The sequence below is a fragment of the Schistocerca americana genome, chromosome X, assembly GCF_021461395.2.
Source record: "Schistocerca americana isolate TAMUIC-IGC-003095 chromosome X, iqSchAmer2.1, whole genome shotgun sequence".
Classification (NCBI taxonomy): domain Eukaryota; kingdom Metazoa; phylum Arthropoda; class Insecta; order Orthoptera; family Acrididae; genus Schistocerca; species Schistocerca americana.
Window position 1 is genome coordinate 594,477,814 of NC_060130.1, and position 19,627 is coordinate 594,497,440.

The 19,627-nt window shown below is 39.3% G+C and overlaps 1 protein-coding gene across 1 annotated transcript in view; it reads left to right on the plus strand.

Moving 5' to 3' along the window:
- LOC124554943 (microfibrillar-associated protein 1) overlaps window positions 1-19,627 on the plus strand; it is a 69,139-nt gene that overhangs the window by 26,273 nt on the left and 23,239 nt on the right. Inside the window, exon 5 of the mRNA XM_047128642.1 lies at window positions 7,729-7,886. Within this exon, the coding sequence (XP_046984598.1) occupies window positions 7,729-7,886 (158 nt within the window). The remainder of the gene's footprint in view (window positions 1-7,728; window positions 7,887-19,627) is intronic.

Genomic DNA, 19,627 nt, shown 5'->3' on the forward strand with positions numbered 1-19,627 from the left:
GTTTGTAAGACTTGAAGTGACTCTCATCCAAATAGTTCGAACAAGAAGGAACTGTAGCAGTCGGCTGTGAGCTGAAGGGCAACTTCAGAAACTTAATTAACCCCTTGTGGGGGTTGATCACAAAAATTTGTTGTGTCTGTTAAACTAAGAGAAGCTGCAAATAAGCATCACGCAGATCAATCGTGGAAAAGGAGCGACCTGCACTAAGTTTGTCCATGAGTTCCTCAGGCTGTGGCAAAGGAAAAAGAGTCAATCTCACTCTATGGATTTAGTGTTGCCTTCAAATCTGCACATAAGCATAATCTGCCTGCATGTTTCTTTGTTATCACTTAAGGTGATGCTCACTGACTGGCTGCTACAGGGGAAATCACACCATTGTCCTGTTAAGAAAAGAGTTTTTGTGCCACCTGATCTCTGAGAGTGATATGCAAACCATGGTTGTGCATTTTCTTTCTTGGTAATGTGAGCCTCAAAATTAATAGCTTTGCCAAAGCCATCTTGAAAAATGTTACCAAATTCATCACTCAGTCCAGCTACCCTGTCCGTAGGCACAAGAGAGTTCACGGAGAGAAAATTTTTTTTTTTGAATGTGTAGACCAAACAAATCAAAAGGATCCATGCCAGAAATGTTTTCACTGTCAAGTGAGCACAAAACCATAAATGAAACTACCTTGGTAACATTATAAAAAGTGGCAGGTAGGCTGCTAATACTTAACACAGGAATGTCATCCACCGTAACCAGAAAGATTTGCCTGTGAGTAGTGTACATTAGGATTGCTTAACAGTTTGTAAGTGCTTCTGTTCAGGAAAATCACTGACACAGCAGTGTCCAACTGAAAATGTATTTTGTGAATGGTAATCTGCAAAGTGACAAACATTTTATTTGCCTGACACTGAATAGAAACAATGTGTCACTTTTTCATTGCTGCGCTTGATTTACCCTGTGCTATATTAGAGTCACTACTTGGCTTTGAAACTATTGCATTGACATTCATTGACTGGAACTTTGGAGAATATGCAAAGTGTGTGTTGGACTTGCAGTTTTGCAAACAGGCAGCATGATTGACTGCACTTGCCTCAACAACACCACTTAGCGCCACGAAGGGCACACCTGGTGCTTGTGTCCTGTGAAACACCAAGGGCAAGAATTAACACCACTAGTATGGTACCTAGCTCATGAATCTGTTTAAAATAATATCCAAATTACCCATTAGTTGTAGGTGGAGACTTTAATCTGACATCCATTGACTCGGAAAATTACACGTTTATCACAGGGGGCAGAAGCAAAGACTCGTGTGAAGTTATTCTAGGAACGCTCTCTACATACAACCTTGAGCAAGTGGTTAAAAAACCAACTGAAGATGGGAACATATTAGATATCTTGGCGACAAACAGACCTGATCTTTTTGAGGAAGTTAATCTAGAAGATGGTATTAGCCACCATAATGTCATTGTGACTTCTATGTCAGTGGAAGCTGCAAAAAAAAAAAAAAAACAAACAAAGAAACAGTGTAGAGTTTTCTTGTTTGGGAATCAAATAAAAGTGTTGTTAATGAATATCTTCATAGTCAGCTCCAAGCATTCACTGCAGGACACAAAAGATATTGAGCATTATTGGTCATAAGGTATTGCCCACCACGTGCTAGAGAAGTATGTGCCTAGCAAAGATATAGGGGAGAGAAAGGATCCACCTTGGTATAACAAACATATTAGGAAGTTGCTGAGAAAGCAGAGAATTTCGCAGTCGTTTTAAGCTTAGTCACTGCCTCGCTGACAAACAGAAATTATGCAAATTGAAAGCAGCTGTCAAAAGGTCAATGAGAGATTCTTTTAAAGAATTTGAAAGCAATATTTTATCTACAGATTCTAAAAATAACCCCAAAAATTTTTGGTCATATGTAAAATCTATGAACGCTACAAATAATTCAAAACCTTCTCTTGCTGACAGTACGGGGAATGTAACGGATGATGACAAACAGAAGGCCGAAATTCTAAACCTAGCTTTCAAAAACTCATTTACAGTAGAGGACTGCAGCACCATTCCCCCTTTCAGTTATCGAACAAGCGCGAGGATGGCTGACATAGAGTTTAGTGCAACTGGGATTGTAAAACAGTTAAGATCCTTAGACGCTAGGAAGGTATCTGGCCCATACGGTATCCCCGTAAGATTATATGTTGACTGTGCTACAAATATAGCACCATTCTTATCCGTCATCTATCAGAGATCATTGGAACAGCGGAAAGTTCCACGGGACTGGAAGAAGGCCCAGATCATAGCAATCTATAAAAAGGGTACAAAATCGGATGCACATAATTACCGGCCAATTTCACTGACATCGATTTGTTGTAGAATCATGGAACACATTTTGTGTTCAGACATAATGACCTTTCTAGACTCTGAGAAGCTCATCTGCAGAAACCAGCACGGTTTTAGGAAACAGTGGTCATGCGAGACACAGCTGGCCCTTTTTGTGCATGATATACAACAGGCTCTAGATTCCGGCTCCCAGGTTGATGCCTATTTCTCAACTTTTGAAAGGCGTTTGACTCAGTACCGCACTGTCGATTTCTCCAAAAAGTGTGCACTTACGATCTATCCAATGACATATGTGGTTGGATAGAAAGTTTTCTAAAATACAGGGAGCAGTATGTCGTACTGAATGGGGTGACTTCAACAGAAACACGCGTAACTTAAGGTGTGCCACAGGGCAGCATTATAGGTCCTCTACTTTTTACGATTTACATAAACGATCTGGTTGGTGGTATTGACAGCGGCATTAGACTATTTGCCAATGATGCTGTAGTCTACAGGAATGTAGTATCACAAGAAAGTTGTGAACAAATCAATGAAGATTTGCAGAAAATAAATGCGTAGTGTAATGACTGGCAGTTATCTCTCAATATTAGTAAGTGTAACCTATTGCGTATAACAAGGTGAAAATCCCCACTGGTGTATGAGTACAAAATAAATGCCCAGTCTTTGGAAGCAGTAACATCCATCAAGTATCTGGGTGTGACTATTCGAAATGATCTCAAATGGAATGATCAGATTACACAAGTAACGGGCAAGGTGCACTCTAGATTGCAGTTTATTGGCAGAATCCTGAAGCGATGCAGTCCTCCAACAAACGAAATTGTGTACAATACTTTAGTTCGTCCAGCCTTAGAGTATTGTTCGTCTGTATGGCACCCTTACCAGTTGGGTCTGATTCAAGCGATTGAGAAGGTCCAAAGAAGTGCGGCAAGATTCGTGACTGGCACATTTCACCATCGCGAGAGCGTTACAAATCTCATTGAAAGTTTGAAGAGGGACACACTTGCAGATAGACGAAGTGCTAAACAGAAGGGGCTGCTCACTAAATTCTGAAATCCGATCTTCGCTGAGGATGTAGAGCATATATTATTACCACCAACTTTCAGGTCACACAGTGATCACCATTCAAAGATAAGGAAAATTAGAGCTCGTACTGAGGTGTTCAGACAGTTGTTTTTCCCTCGCGCGATACGCGAGTGGAATGAGGGGGGGGGGGGGGGGTTGAATGTGACTGTGTCGTGAATTGTGTCCTCCACCACACACCTCTTGGTGGCTAGTGGAGTATATATGTAGATGTATCACTACCGTGGCTGAGACTTTGTGTGCCGCAGTGCACAGACTACAGGCACAACCTGTTTACCACTACTCTGTACGGCACAGATAGGGGTGGAATCAAAAGTCAACCTCTGCACTGTCTTACAAATCCTGATGCTCCACTAATTCAAAAACTTGTTGCAAACTAGACTCGGGATACTTAGGAATCTGCTCGCACATGCGAGGATCTGACTTAGTGTGAGTAATGTAGTCTGATTAAGCTGCCTCTGCAAATGAAAGAATTTTTAACACGCAGCTGCCATATTAGTCTGTTCATTAAATTGTTTGTCTGGCACAGAAATTAATTCTTCATAAGGAACACTTTCGGGATGGGTGTTGGGGAAAAGTTTTCAGGTAAGTCTGTGCACTGACACACTGACTGTTCGAAGAAAATAATGTGGTGCGCCATGATGTGTGCTCAGTACTTGAATCATTCCTCATGTGTTGAGTTAAAAGCACAGAATGGTGCTACAGAAGTTGTTATTACAATGTGTACTATCAATAACAAACCATACTCAGAAGATGACAATGATAGTGGAAATCCGTGGCTAGGCCAGTGGTGGTGGTGGGAGGGGGGGGGGGGGAGGCAGACACATCACTATCCTTTTACCTTACCTATCTTTCACATGTCATTGTAGCCAGAATGTACACAAAGCCAACTTCTAACACTTCAGTACAAATTTATATGCATAATACGTCTGTAGATGATGAGGAGATGAAAGAATATATTAATATATTCAGATCATTAGGGAAGATCAAAATTTAATTGTGATGGGGGACTGGAATTTGGTATTAGGAAAAGGAAGAGAAGGAAAAATAGTAGGAGAAGATGGACTGGGGGAAAGGATTGAAAGAGGAAGTGTCACCTAGTAAAATTTTACAGAGAGCACAATTTGATCATTGCTAACACTTTGTTTCCTAACCATGAGGGAAGGCTGTGTACAGGAAAGAGACATGAGACACCAGAACATTTTAGATAGTTTTAATAATGGTAGTAGAAATGTTTGAAAGCCTTTCTAGGAACAGATGTGGACTTTGAGCATAACTATTTGTTATGAACTACAGTTTGGAAGTGAATAAATTGCAGAAAAGTTGAAAATTAAGGATATGGGACCTGGATAAGTTGAAAAGAACCAATGGTTAACGAGTGTTTCAAAAGAGTTATTATGCAGTGAGTTACAGATGCAGGGAAAAGGAATGCAATTGAAGGCGAGTAGGTAGGCTTAAGAGATAAAATAGTGAAGGGAGCAGAAGTTCAAATGAGTAAAATAACCTAGTTGAAATCTTTAGATAACACTCGAAACATTAAATCTAATTGGCAAAAGGATAGAATATGAAACTGCAGCAGATGATGCAGGCAAAAGGGAATACAAACATTTAAAAAATAAGGTTGACAGAAAACACAAAATAGTGAATCGGTAATAGTTAGAGGAAAACCACAAAAGCTGTAGAAGCATGAATAATTATGGGAAACATAGATACCATTTATAGCAAAATTAAATAACACATTTGGAGAAAAGATATGAAGCTGTATGAATATCAAAAGCTCAGAATGCAACCCAGTACCAAGCAAACAAGGGAAGGTCTAATGTTTGGGGGGGGGGGGGGGGGGGGGTGGAGGCTGTACAAAGGAAACGAACTTGAAGACAGTGTTACAGAAAGGGAAGAGGGAGTGGATGAACAAGAGATTGGAATTGTGATACTGCAAGAAGAATTTGACAGACCACTGAAAACCATAGTCTGAAACCAGGCCAGGAGTCTATGACATTCCCACTATTTTTTGTGACACCTGAATGGGCCAGCCATGACAAAAGTATTCCAGTCTGGTATAATAGGCAGGTGAAGTACTGACATATATTCAAGAGGACTGTAACAATTCCAGTTCCTAAGAAGGTAGATGCGGCCAGGTGTGAATATTACTGAATCCTCAGTTTAATAAGCCCGATTGCAGAATAGTTACATGAATTACTTACAGAAAAATGGAAAGACTGGCAAAACCAACATCAGAGAATATGTGTTTGGGTTCTGGAAAAATGTAGAAATAGGCGAAGGAATTCTGATTCCACAACTTATTTCAGAAGATAGACTAAAGAAAGCCAAACCTACATTTACAGCATTTGTAGATTTTGAGAAAGCTTTTTTACGGTGATGACTGAAATATGCTTATTGCAATTCTGCAGGTAGCAGGAATAAAGGGAGTGAAAGGTTGTCTACAACTTGTACAGAAAGCAGACTGCAGTTATAAAAGTTGGACATGAAATGGAAGCATTAATCAAGAAGCCAGTGAAGCAGGATTGTAGCCTATACCTGATGTTATTCAGTCTGTACATTAAGGAAGCAGCATAGGAAATCAAAAGAGAAGTTTGTATAGGGAATTAAAGTTCAGGGACAAGACATAAAAAGTTGTGGTTTGCTGGTGACATACTAATTCTGTTAGAGATGGCAAAAGACAGAATGTCATTTGAACACAATTGATAATATTGTTAAACATTAGTATAAGATGATTAGCAGCAAAAGTAAATCAAGGTTAATGACATGTGGTTGAATCAAATTAGGCTATGCTGAGGGAATTAGGTTAAGAAAATGGGCACTAAAGGTAGTACATGAGTTTAGCTATTTGGGTAGTGAAATAACCGACTCTGGCAGAATTGGAGAGGATAAAAATGCAGACTGATAAATAGCAAGGGGAAAAAAATTCTGAAAAAGGAAATTTTAAACATGAAATATAAATGTAAGTATTTTGTGAATGCATTTGTCTGGTGTATATTCCAGACAAGGAAGTGAAATTTGCATGATAAACAATTCAGTGAATAGGAGTATAGAAGCTTTTGAAATATGATGCTATCAAAGAAGATCAGATAAGCAATGAAGAGGTGATGAATCGAATTGGAGAGAATATAAATTTATGGCACAACCACACTAAGATAAAGGATTGATTGATTGATAGATTGAACAAACATAGCCTGAGATATCAAGGAATTGTCAGTTGGGTAATGGAGAGAAGTGTGGGAGGTAAAAATTCTACTTGGAGACCAAGGCTTGACTAGTAAGCAGTTTCAATTGGATGCAGTAGTTATGCAAAGATGATGAGATTTGCACAAGATGGACTAGAATGGAGAGCTGCATCAAACCAGTCTTTGGAATGAAGACCACAACAGCAACAACATTTAGCGTTACCTTAGGGATAACATCATCATTGTTTTCAAGAGCTCATATGGACAAAGCAGATTGCGACCTCAGTGTCAGATTAAGAAAAATTTTGGATTGATGAGCCCATTGATTAGGTCTGTTCGACTTTTTAATTCTTACATGATGTGAGTTCAGACCGGCGTGAGCATTTCGTCTAAGGTGAGTTAGTAAACATAAAAATTGAAAGTATTACTTTTCCTTTACGTACCCTCCTTCATTTTCTTTATTGCATTTGTTGCTGTAATGTTTCATCAATTAGGATGCGTTGCTTTCCGGTTTGGATGTTAAAATAAGTGTGTCATAAAATGTAAAAGACATAGTAGAGTGTGACTTGATATTACCCAGAAGTCCCTAATGGGTTGCAGTGTGCAAGCATGTAGTAAGTACATCTTTAAACTGATGTGTACTGATTATGACTTCTCTACTGCCGCAGCTTTTTGTAGCTCTTGAACATAGATTTATAATGTACACAGTTTGTGATGTGAATAGCTGTTATTTTTAGCATTGCATCATTACATTAGTAGTTTCTTTAAATTACGTGATCAAGTTCACTTAACTGAAATGTGGTCTAAACTTGACATAGGACCTTACATACTTAAAAAATTTCTGTAGTTTATGCGTGACAGCTTTTTCCATTGTATATTTTGCTGTCTGAAGTCCTTTGTCTCTCCTGTTCTATATTTACATCTCACTGTTAAGGACACGAACTGTTACATTCTTAATATGCGTCTGTTAGTAATTATCAGTGACAATCCTGTGCAGAGGGAAACTGGTGATGCTGTACAGTGTTATGTAATAATTATTTTATTCTTCATCCCTAAATCATTAATATTGGAATTTTGTTTGCAGACGTTTAATTTCTTACACGTCTTGTTTTACTTTTTAGTAACTTAGTTGTTAATTTTGTCCAGACTCAGAAGAAGAAGTTGGACCAAGACTAAAGCCAGTTTTTGTACGTAAGAAAGATAGAGTGACTGTATTGGAGAAAGAGCGAGAAGAACAAAAGAAGAAATTAGCACAACAAGAAGCAAAGAAAATGGCTGAAGAACGTCGCAAGTACACCCTCAAGGTAAGGGTTTATTTTTGTTGAAAAGCAAATGAGACAAGAAATGAACTTTGGCCTAACAAAGAATTTAAAAACAGAAGCAACAATAAGTCCATATTTATCTGTATGAAGAAGGATGAGCAGCACAAGAATCTCTGTTTCTTGGAATTGACTGTTCCTTCTTTCGGGGTGAAAGAAAAGAATAAGAGGTGTAGAGAAGTAATAAATGTTCTGCCTTACTTCTCAGAATGTTGTTGCATTAATAGGGTTGTTAAAAGATTCTGACAGGAAAAATGAACTTGAATCATTATTTGGCTGTTTCAATTTCAGTAGTGAATTTTCCATGTCTTGCTGCGAGATAGCAAGATCTTGGTTGATAACATTTTTATAGACAGTGCTCAGGTTGAAACAATTAATGTCTGCCTAATTGTTAATGGACTATCTGATCATGATGCACAGCTAATGGAAATAAAGAATCTAGCACCTTAAAACTCTGAGGCATGTTCCTACAAAGCAGTGATGAGGCTTTAATGAGACCAACATACAGTGTTTTAAGAATAAGTTACTAGTTGTGGTATGGGGTGAGATGCATACAGAAAGAGATGCGTATGTGAAATTCAGTGTTTTCTGTAGTAAATTTTGGTCAGTATTTGAAAGTATCTTTCCTAAAAACTTATCCAGAAAGCCCAATAAAAGAAATAAGTTATGAATAATTAAAGATATTAAAATCTCGTATAAGAGGAAAAAGAAATTTAAGGGCCAGAACAAGTCAAGTTTTGATGTTATTTGCTCGCCACAAAAATAGTGTAATATTTTAGTGGAAGTCATTAAAATGTCCTGAAATATGCACATCCTGGCAGAAATTAATAATGCCATTAATGAGATTAAAACTATATGGGATATTGTGAAACAGGAGACAGGACATCTAGTCAGTCAGGGTGTATACGACGTGGAACAACCGGGAGATCCGGGAAAAACCCGGGAATTTTTTCATTCGGGAGAAAACCGGGAAAAACTCGAGATTTTTTTTAGAATTCCAGGAATTTTTCATTGTTTTAGTTTTCAGCTAAATTTTTGTGATTTTGACTGGTAAGAACCAATACTCTAACAAAGGATATTACTGTATCCCGCTATTGTAGAACAACACTGCAGCAACAAAACATGAACGAGAGGAAAAAAACGAAAATAAAACTTAAGTTGCAAAGGAAATGCGCCGTGTAGAACAACAAAACACAGTGTATCTGCCAACAGCAAAGTATGTCAAAGGCTATAGACTGGCTCTGAGCACTATGGGACTTAACTACTGAGGTCATCAGTCCCCTAGAACTTAGAACTACTTAAACGTAACTAACCTAAGGACATCACACACATCCATGCCCGAGGCAGGATTCGAACCTGTGACCGTAGCAGTCGCGCGGCTCCGGACTGAAGTGCCTAGAACCGCTCGGCCACTGTGGCCGGCCAAAGGCTTTAGGAAGACTATGCAATGCTTCCCAACAACAAATTGCGTCCGATGACCGTGATATGACAAATGTTTAAATTAGATTTGTTTGAACAGTGGTGGGCGGGCTCTTGTGTATCCACAGTTGAGTCACGTATGAGTAGTACCTTCTTTCGCTTCTGGTTACAGAAGTATGGCTGGGCGCCACTACTTAATATTGCCCCGGTTCAGAAATATAGTAAATCTGGCACTGATATAGTAAATCTGGCACTGATGCCCAGAACAGTCTGGGTTGTGGTGGAGAGAATTATGCATTTTAGCATGGTTCTCGAAATTCCGATGCTCTTGAAGTATCCTCTGATGTCTTGTTTCTTTTATGACATAATGTAAGATCTTTTAATGTTTTACACGTACGAACGTATGGGCTTCCTGCGTCATCGTAGCTGCATAAGCGCAGTGACACCTATTATCTGGTGCTCTCTTCCAACTGCTGAAATGAACCTATTTCTAACAGATTGCAGGAAAATATTGCGAATGGTGGTTTGAAAAGCGTTACATTCAAACCAAATTTCCTTTTAACGCAAGATGAACTATGTGTGAGAATGTATGATGAATTACTTAAATCACAAAACTTTTGACTCTAATTTAAAAATCAGCTCTTTGAGGACGACCATTTAGAAGAATTTCGAGCCCAGAAGATCAAACATTTACGTCGTTACTAAAATTTTACTGGCACATTTATGTGATGTATCTTAAAGTGCAACATGCGCAAAAAAGATCAACATTATATGTGGAAGCTTAGCTTCTCTTCCAGCTTATTAATCTTAAGAGACCAATATTATATGTGAATGCTATGTATATTAATTTAAACCATTGACTTTTCTTATTTGTGTGTTCGCGCTACTTAAGAGTTATCTTTCTATTGGCTTACTACATTACGTGTCTGTGCTGTCATCAGCTGGCGAGATCATGTGACAGTGAGCTATGACTGACTTACAAAAGCACCTCGCAATCTCGATTTCAATGCTTTGGAAAGTTACATGCGGCGTTAGGTGGAATTCAAATTTATACCTTCGTAATACAGAAATATGCAGCATAAATGTTGCTGCACATCAAAGGTCTTTCAAAACGTCGGTGTGTTGTTGTTGTTGTCTTCAGTCCTGAGACTGGTTTGATGCAGCTCTCCATGCTAATCTATTCTGTGCAAGCTTCTTCATCTCCCAGTACCTACTGCAACCTACATCCTTCTGAATCTGCTTAGTGTATTCATCTCTTGGTCTCCCTCTACGATTTTTACCCTCCACGCTGCCCTCCAATACAAAATTGGTGATCCCTTGATGCCTCAGAACAAGTCCTACTAGCCGATCCCTTCTTCTGGTCAAGTTGTGCCACAAACTTCTCTTCTCCCCAATCCTATTCAATACTTCCTCATTAGTCATGTGATCTACCCATCTAATCTTCAGCATTCTTCTGTAGCACCACATTTCGAAAGCTTCGATTCTCTTCTTGTCCAAACTATTTATCGTCCATGTTTCACTTCCATACATGGCTACACTCCATACAAATACTTCCAGAAATGACTTCCTCACACTTAAATCTATACTTGATGTTAACAAATTTCTCTTCTTCAGAAACGCTTTCCTTGCCATTGCCAGTCTACATTTTATATCCTCTCTACTTCAACCATCATCAGTTATTTTACTCCCCAAATACCAAAACTCCTTTACTACTTTAAGTGTCTCATTTCCTAATCTAATTCCCTCAGCATCACCTGACTTAATTAGACTACATTCCATTATCCTCGTTTTGCTTTTGTTGATGTTGATCTTATATCCTCCTTTCAAGACACTATCCATTCCGTTCAACTGCTCTTCCAAGTCCTGTGCTGTGTCTGACAGAATTACAATGTCATCGGCGAACCTCAAAGTTTTTATTTCTTCTCCATGGATTTTAATACCTACTCCGAATTTTTCTTTTGTTTCCTTCACTGCTTGCTCAATATACAGATTGAATAACATCGGGGAGAGACTACAACCCTGTCTCAGTCCCTTCCCAACCACTGCTTCCCTTTCATGTCCCTCGACTCTTATAACTGCCATCTGGTTTCTGTACAAATTGTAAATAGCCTTTCACTCACTGTATTTTACCCCTGCCACCTTCAGAATTTGAAAGAGAGTATTCCAGTCAACATTGTCAAAAGCTTTCTCTAAGTCTACAAATGCGAGAAACGTAGGTTTGCCTTTCCTTAATCTAGCTTCTAAGATAAGTCGTAGGGTCAGTATTGCCTCACGTGTTCCAACATTTCTACGGAATCCAAACTGATCTTCCCCGAGGTCGGCTTCTACTAGTTTTTCCATCCGTCTGTAAAGAATTTGTGTTAGTATTTTGCAGCTGTGACTTATTAAACTGATAGTTCAGTAATTTTCACATCTGTCAACACCTGCTTTCTTTGGGATTGGAATTATTATATTCTTCTTGAAGTCTGAGGGTATTTCGCCTGTTTCATACATCTTGCTCACGAGATGGTAGAGTTTTGTCAGGACTGGCTCTCCCAAGGCTGTCAGTAGTTCCAATGGAATGTTGTCTACTCCGGGGGCCTTGTTTCGACTCAGGTCTTTCAGTGCTCTGTCAAACTCTTCACGCAGTATCGTATCTCCCATTTCATCTTCATCTACATCCTCTTCCATTTCCATAATATTGTCCTCAAGTACATCACCCTTGTATAGACCCTCTATATACTCCTTCCACCTTTCTGCTTTCCCTTCTTTGCTTAGAAATGGGTTTCCATCTGAGCTTTTGATGCTCATACAAGTGGTTTTCTTATCTCCAAAGGTCTCTTTAATTTTCCTGTAGGCAGTATCTATCTTACCCCGTGTGAGATACGCCTCTACATCCTTACATTTGTCCTCTAGCCATCCCTGCTTAGCCATTTTGCGCTTCCTGTCGATCTCATTTTTGAGACGTTTGTATTCCTTTTTGCCTGCTTCATTTACTGCATTTTTATATTTTCTCCTTTCATCAATTAAATTCAATATTTCTTCTGTTACCCAAGGATTTCTACTAGCCCTCGTCTTTTTACCTACTTGATCCTCTGCTGCCTTCACTATTTCATCCCTCAAAGCTACCCATTCTTCTTCTACTGTATTTCTTTCCCCCTTTCCTGTCAATTGTTCCCTTATGCTCTCCCTGAAACTCTGTACAACCTCTGGTTCTTTCAGTTTATCCAGGTCCCATCTCCTTAAATTCCCACCTTTTTGCAGTTTCTTCAGTTTTAATCTACAGGTCATAACCAATAGATTGTGGTCAGAGTCCACATCTGCCCCTGGAAATGTCTTACAATTTAAAACCTGGTTCCTAAATCTCTGTCTTACCATTATATAATCTATCTGAAACCTGTCAGTATCTCCAGGCTTCTTCCATGTATACAGCCTTCTTTTATGATTCTTGAACCAAGTGTTAGCTATGATTAAGTTGTGCTCTGTGCAAAATTCTAACAGGCGGCTTCCTCTTTCATTTCTTAGCCCCAATCCATATTCACCCACTATGTTTCCTTCTCTCCATTTTCCTACTACAGAATTCCAGTCACCCATGACTATTAAATTTTCATCACCCTTCACTATCTGAATAATTTCTTTTATTTCATCATACATTTCTTCAATTTCTTCATCATCTGCAGAGCTAGTTGGCATATAAACTTTTGCTACTGTAGTAGGTGTGGGCTTCGTATCTATCTTGGCCACAATAATACGTTCACTATGCTGTTTGTAGTAGCTTACCCGCATTCCTATTTTCCTATTCATTATTAAACCTACTGCTGCATTACCCCTATTTGATTTTGTGTGTATAACCCTGTAGTCACCTGACCAGAAGTCTTGTTCCTCCTGCCACCGAACTTCACTAATTCCCACTATATCTAACTTTAACCTATCCATTTCCCTTTTTAAATTTTCTAACCTACCTGCCCGATTAAGGGATCTGACATTCCACGCTCCGATCCGTAGAACGCCAGTTTTCTTTCTCAAGACATCCTCTTGAGTAGTCCCCGTCCGGAGATCCGAATGGGGGACTATTTTACCTCCGGAATATTTTACCCAAGAGGACGCCATCATCGTTTAATCATACATTAAAGCTGCATGCCCTCAGAAAAAATTACGGCCGTAGTTTCCCGTTGCTTTCAGCCATTCGCAGTACCAGCACAACAAGGCCGTTTTGGTTATTTTTACAAGGCCAGATCAGTCAATCATCCAGACTGTTGCCCTTGCAACTACTGAAAAGGCTTCAGGAACCACACGTTTGTCTGGCCTCTCAACAGATACCCCTCCGTTGTGGTTGCACCTACGGTATGGCTATCTGTATCACTGAGGCACGCAAGCCTCCCCACCAACGGCAAGGTCCATGGTTCATGGGGGGAGGAACGTAGGTATATAAAAACATAAACATTCAAAGAATTGATGAGTTTTACAGTGCCGAAGAAGAGTGTACTGTCACTTATCACGAAAAAGTGTCTTTTCACCCGGAATAAAGTGTATTTTTAACTGTGAAATCCGGGAAAAATCCGGAAATTTTTTTCCTTGTCCACGTATACACCCTGTCAGTGTGCACAAGATACCATTACAAACTAAATGACAATGTTGTGACTGATAATTGACAAGTTATGAGTATCTTTAACAATCACTTTCTAAGTGTAGTAGCAAAAATAAGATTAAATTGTTCATTTGGAAAAGGAGGACAATATATTAAAAATACCATTCCACAAAAGTTTTAAGCAACTAGAATTATCACTAACATCTGTTACTGAAATAAAGGAGGAAAAAAAGCTCATGTGGCATTGATTCTGAAGACACTGGCACAGGGAATTTTTCAAGACATATTAAGACATGCAATTGCTAGACCTGTTTATAAGAAAAATGACAAGAAAGTCTTCAATAATTATTGTCCAGTTTCCTCTTTGATGTCTTTTTCCAAAATATTTGAAAAAGTAATGTACTCAAGGGTAGTCACACATTTAAGAGGAAATGAATTTCATAGCATATCACAGTTTGGATCCAGAAGGGTTGCTCAACTGAGAATGCTGTTTATTATTCACTCACCAGATATTGGAAGCCTTAAATAATAAAATATCACCAGCTGGTATTTTTGTGGTCTTTCCAATCCATCTGGTTGTGTAGGTCATGTTACTCTCTTACAAAAGCTTGAATATTATGGAATCAGTGGCTTTACAAAAAACTGGTTTGAATCAAACTTAAGAAGCAGAATGCAAAAAGTTATGCTGAATAATTCAAACAGTGTTGAAAGGAGAGAAAATTTTAGTGACAGGAGGAATCATGAAGGGCATCCCACAGAGTTCAGTTTTGAGTCCACTCATATTCCTTATAAAGCGTGTCCCAGGAGAAATGGTCAGTATTCAGGGATATGGCAGGAACAACTGTTTGAAGCAAAAATAAAAATTTAAAAATCTGGTAAACGTGGGCTGTAAAATGTATTATCTAAGACCTATGAGTACTTGTTCATCTATACTGCTGTGAAACACATCTGTCCTGCTGAACAAGCGACCTTCCACTTAACATTCATCAAGCACAATTGGTACTTGTTGCAGATGATACTAATGTTACAATAAATCACATTAAGGAGAAAACAACAGAGGAAATCTTTAACGATATTTTTAAAAGAATTATTAAGTGGGTTTCTGTGAATGCCCCCTGAACTTTGAGAAAACACAGTATATTCGGTTCTGTACAACAAATAGAGATATCGACAGTTGATGTAGTGCATGAACAGGAGTTGACAAATAGGGTAGAATGCTCCAAATTTTTGGATGTACATATTATGGGAACTTGAACTGGAAGAATCATACTACTGAGCTGCTCAAACCAGTATGTTCAGCCACCCTTGCTCTTCATATAATTCCTAGTCTTGGAAACAAACTAATCAATCTTGTAACATGTTTTGCATATTTCCACCCAATAACATCTTAGAGAATAATTTTCTGGGATAACTCATCACTTAGAAAATAAGTATTGGTGGCACAAAAGGAGCAATAAGAGTAATATATGGTGTTCACCCGCAGTCGTCATGTAGATACCTCTTCAAGAAGTTAGACGTTTTAACTGCTCCTTCACAAAACATGACTTCACTGCTAAAATTTGTTATAAATGATCCACCACAATATGAGAAGGATAGCATTCCTACAGCATTAGAAGAAAATATGGCTTTTATTACCCATAATTAAAGTTGTCACTGGGTCAGAAAGGATTTCAATATGCATCAACAAAAATCTTTAATCATTTACAAAGCAGCATAAAATCTCTCCTTGACAACTTCTTCTATTCCACAGATGATTTTTTTTTCTGGAAAGTGGTAACCTGTAAAAAAAGAACCTAGCTTTGAAGTTTGGTTACATGATTAGGACTGGAGAATTGCATGTTCATCAGTGTTAAAACTAATAATGTACATATCCTGTAAGGTGACTCATTCCTTGTCATTTCAATAAAAGAATTGCCCTACAACTAATGAAAAATTCTAATCCTAAAGGCATTCCAACACTTGCTAGGCCGATTAGTGCTGCTACATTGTGACGAAGTTGTATGGAGTCCACATTTTCTTAGCTGCGTGGCAGGGCCACTCAGTGAGTCCGCGCTGCATGATACTGAATGTGAAAACTGCCAGCTGCATGTGCCCGCCATGCATGCAAAGCAAGTGATGGGCGGCAAGCGTGGCTCATGCGTTTCTGCTGTGCTGTTGCAGTATCCTTCAAGCAGTGCATCAAAGCTGCTTTGGCTTCGACCGTGCTCTCATGGTGGTTTCCTTTGAGGACTGTCTTCACTTTGTGACGAAGCAAGCTTGGATCTTATTACTTCCTGTTTTGTTTTGCCATATGCCTCCTTAAATACTTTTTTTTTCATTTTGACTTATTGTCATTAACATACATAAGTATAATCTGCATTTTCATAAAAGGTGAACAGTGAAAGTAAAGAACCGTGAAACTCAACTGCGCAGCCGTCGGGTACATCATTTACAGTAGTCAGTGTTGAACTCCCACCCGTGCCCCCTCCCCCGCCCGTCTTTCAGCCGGTATAACAATGCAGTACATCAACGTCGAGGACCATCAATGAGATAATAAAGCAGGCGAGCATCACAAGTTGCCCAGCTAAAAACAGTGGCTTTGATAGGGTTTCACATTTAAGCACTTGCTGGATCATGGCCATCGTTTGCCCTAGTCCTACACAGAATTAGATGGGGTAATGCTGTTAAATACAAGATTGTATTTTAAAATTAGAGTGAGTTTATAGACAGTGTTATACTAAAACAATGATGTGAAACACACAGAAGCTCGTAGGTAAACAGTGCCAGCTGCATTTTTTAGGTAACCACTGCCCCCTCCATTGAACCTGTCTGGTGAAAGTATGCTCTGTGATGTAAAGTCACGTCAGAAAATTCATACGGAAGAACGTATTTAAATGTAAAAGGGAGGGGGGGGGGGGGGGGGAGAGATCCTTGTGTGTGTATTGTAGTTAAGAAGTGTAAGTCAGTTTAAGTTTAATTTTATGCAACTCTTGTGCAATCACATACACTGCCTGATGAAAAAAGTGAAGCACCCAGGAGGGAAAGAGGAAATGAAATGAACCTTAACTGGTTGAGAGGGTATGTGATGTTATTTCAGTGATTACAGTATTTGAGTTAACTTTAAGAATAATTGACAGTATGAGCCCACCTATCATTGTTACTTTGGATTCCTGCTGACATGGATGCATGCTCTGATAGAGCTGTGAAGGGCATTATAAAGCCATTATAGCCTCTCCTGGAGGCAAGCTAGTGTACTAGCAGATACTGGCATTAGGACATAGTTGATGCCTGAGTTAGTTCCACACATGTTCCATTAGGGACAGGTCTGGGCACCTTGCTCACTACTGGAGAACCATAACATCATGCAGGCAGTTTGTAGAGATGCATTCCATGTATGGATGAGCAATGTCCTGTTGAAAAATGGCAGCACAATATTGTTGTGTGAGAGGTAACATATGAGGACTCAGGATGTCCGTGACATACCTTTGTGCCAGCAGAGCTCCCTCAGTCACTACCAGCCATAACCTGAAGTCATACCCGATGTCTCCCCATACCATGATGCCAAGAGTAATGTGGCTGTGACTCTCTGAAACATTGGAAAAATAGGACCTCTCCCCAGTTCTCTGCCGTACTCGCCTACAATGACCATCTAGGGTAATGGGATATCATGAATCATCGTTGAACACAGTGAGATGCCATTCATGCTTCCTGGTCACGACACCAGTCTAAATGTAGCCATTTGTGTAGGGCACATTACTCACATTCGGAGGGACGACAGTTCAAATTCGCCTCAGGCCATCTAGATTTACGTTTTCTGTGAATGCCCTAAATCACTCCAGAAAAATGCATGGATGTTTGTTTTGAATTGACATGTCTGATTATCTTCCCAGTTCTTAGCAAAACAGTCTGAGCTTTTGCCTTATCTCTAATGACATTAATGTAGATGGGACGTTATACCCTAATATTTCTTCTGTATGTATTGTGGTGGTAGTGGCAGCCTATTCATGGGACACTGATTCTGTAGTCCTGCTCTTGACAATGAGCGTGCCTATCTTCACATTCTGATGCAATCCAACGTAGAGCCACTGTCACAGCCAAATGCCCCGCAGATCTGGCATGATTGGTGGCCAAATGGAGATCCACTAACTACAGGGTGACTCAAAAAATACTTTTTAACTTTGAAATGTTACAGAAATTTATTGAGATAACTTACAGAATTGGTAGAGGCATGATTTTGCAGCAAACAACCTCAAGTTTTACATTAGTGTCAAGTGTCATTTTGATTCAATGTGACTACCGTTTGTGATGCGGCAAACATCCCTCAGTAATCAATTTCCTCTCACACTCACTGCAGCAAATCGAGCATAACTTGTGTAATGGCAGTGTAGATTCAATTTCTTAGGTCAGATAAATTGTTTGGTAGGGAGGAACATACATACAGTCTTTAATGAAACCCCAGTGGTTTCAAGTCTGGGGAGCGAGGTGGCCATGTGATTGGCTCTTCACAGCCAGTCCACCAACTTATCGAAGAAACCTTGGACTTCTGTGAGGAAATGAGGTGCTGCATCATCTTGCTGGAAGTAAACCATCCCATTTTGGTCATCTTCATTCATCTGTGGAGTTAAAAAGTTTTCTAGCGTATCCAGATACACAATACCAGTGACAATTTTCTCTGTGAATAAGAAAGGGCTGTACACTTTGAATTTGCTAACGGCACAAAAAGCATTAACTTTGGGCCTGTCACAAACATGTTCCATGGTTGCATGTGGATTTTTGCTGCCCCATATTCTGCAGTGGTGGGTGTTCACTGTGACACTGGTATGAAATGTTGACTCATCACTGAAGACTATTGTGTTCAGGAATATCTTGTCCACTATCCAATGCAACATTTCTGCACAGGATTCCCAATGAGCAACCTTATCTGCATCACTAATGTGTTGTGTCATTGTGAATCTCTATGGTTTCCAGTGTAAACATCTTCACAGTACTTATCAAACATTTTTTTGTGGACTGTGAGCAAAGCACTCCCTAACCTGTTTGGCACAGTCATCAGCATGCGGGCGATCTGGTGATCTAACGTGTCACAGTGAACAACCCATCTGTATGAAGTTCTTGTGTCAAGAGTAAATTTTAGGTCTGCTTGGAGGTTCTTCAATGTGGTCAGTGTGAAATTTGTACCAAACATTTGTTGCAGAGTTCGTTTCATGAAACCAAAACACTCAGCAAGCATGCTCCACACCAATGAAAATAACAGTTTTAACTGTACACTATGCTGGTGCTCCTCTGGTGACAGAATGGGATACTGATGCACTACGTGAATCAAACGTGAGGTTATTTGCTACAAAATGACAATTCTATCAATTCTGTAAGTTATCTCAACAAATTTCTATGTCATTCCAAAGTTGTAAAGTCCTTTTTGCCCTCGCTGTGTATGTGTGGAGCTTATAATGCTGTCTCACATGAGTACACAGCATCTGTGTGTTCTTCACAGTATTCAGTCAACATATGATGTTGTTCACACCCATACTATTGTATACCCTACCACGCCTAGTAACAGCACTAATGCAGTCTGGTGGCTGTTCTACCTGTTGCAGAGAATTGCGACTCTAATAATCTACATACCCACCAATGGTGTGTACATGTATGAAGTTACATTGACATCTGACTATCTTGTTTTGAGTGCTTCACTTTTTTTTTTTTTTTTTTTTGTCAAACTGTGTATTTTTATGTTTCCTGTGTACTGTGTTACTGCTCTCTCCAT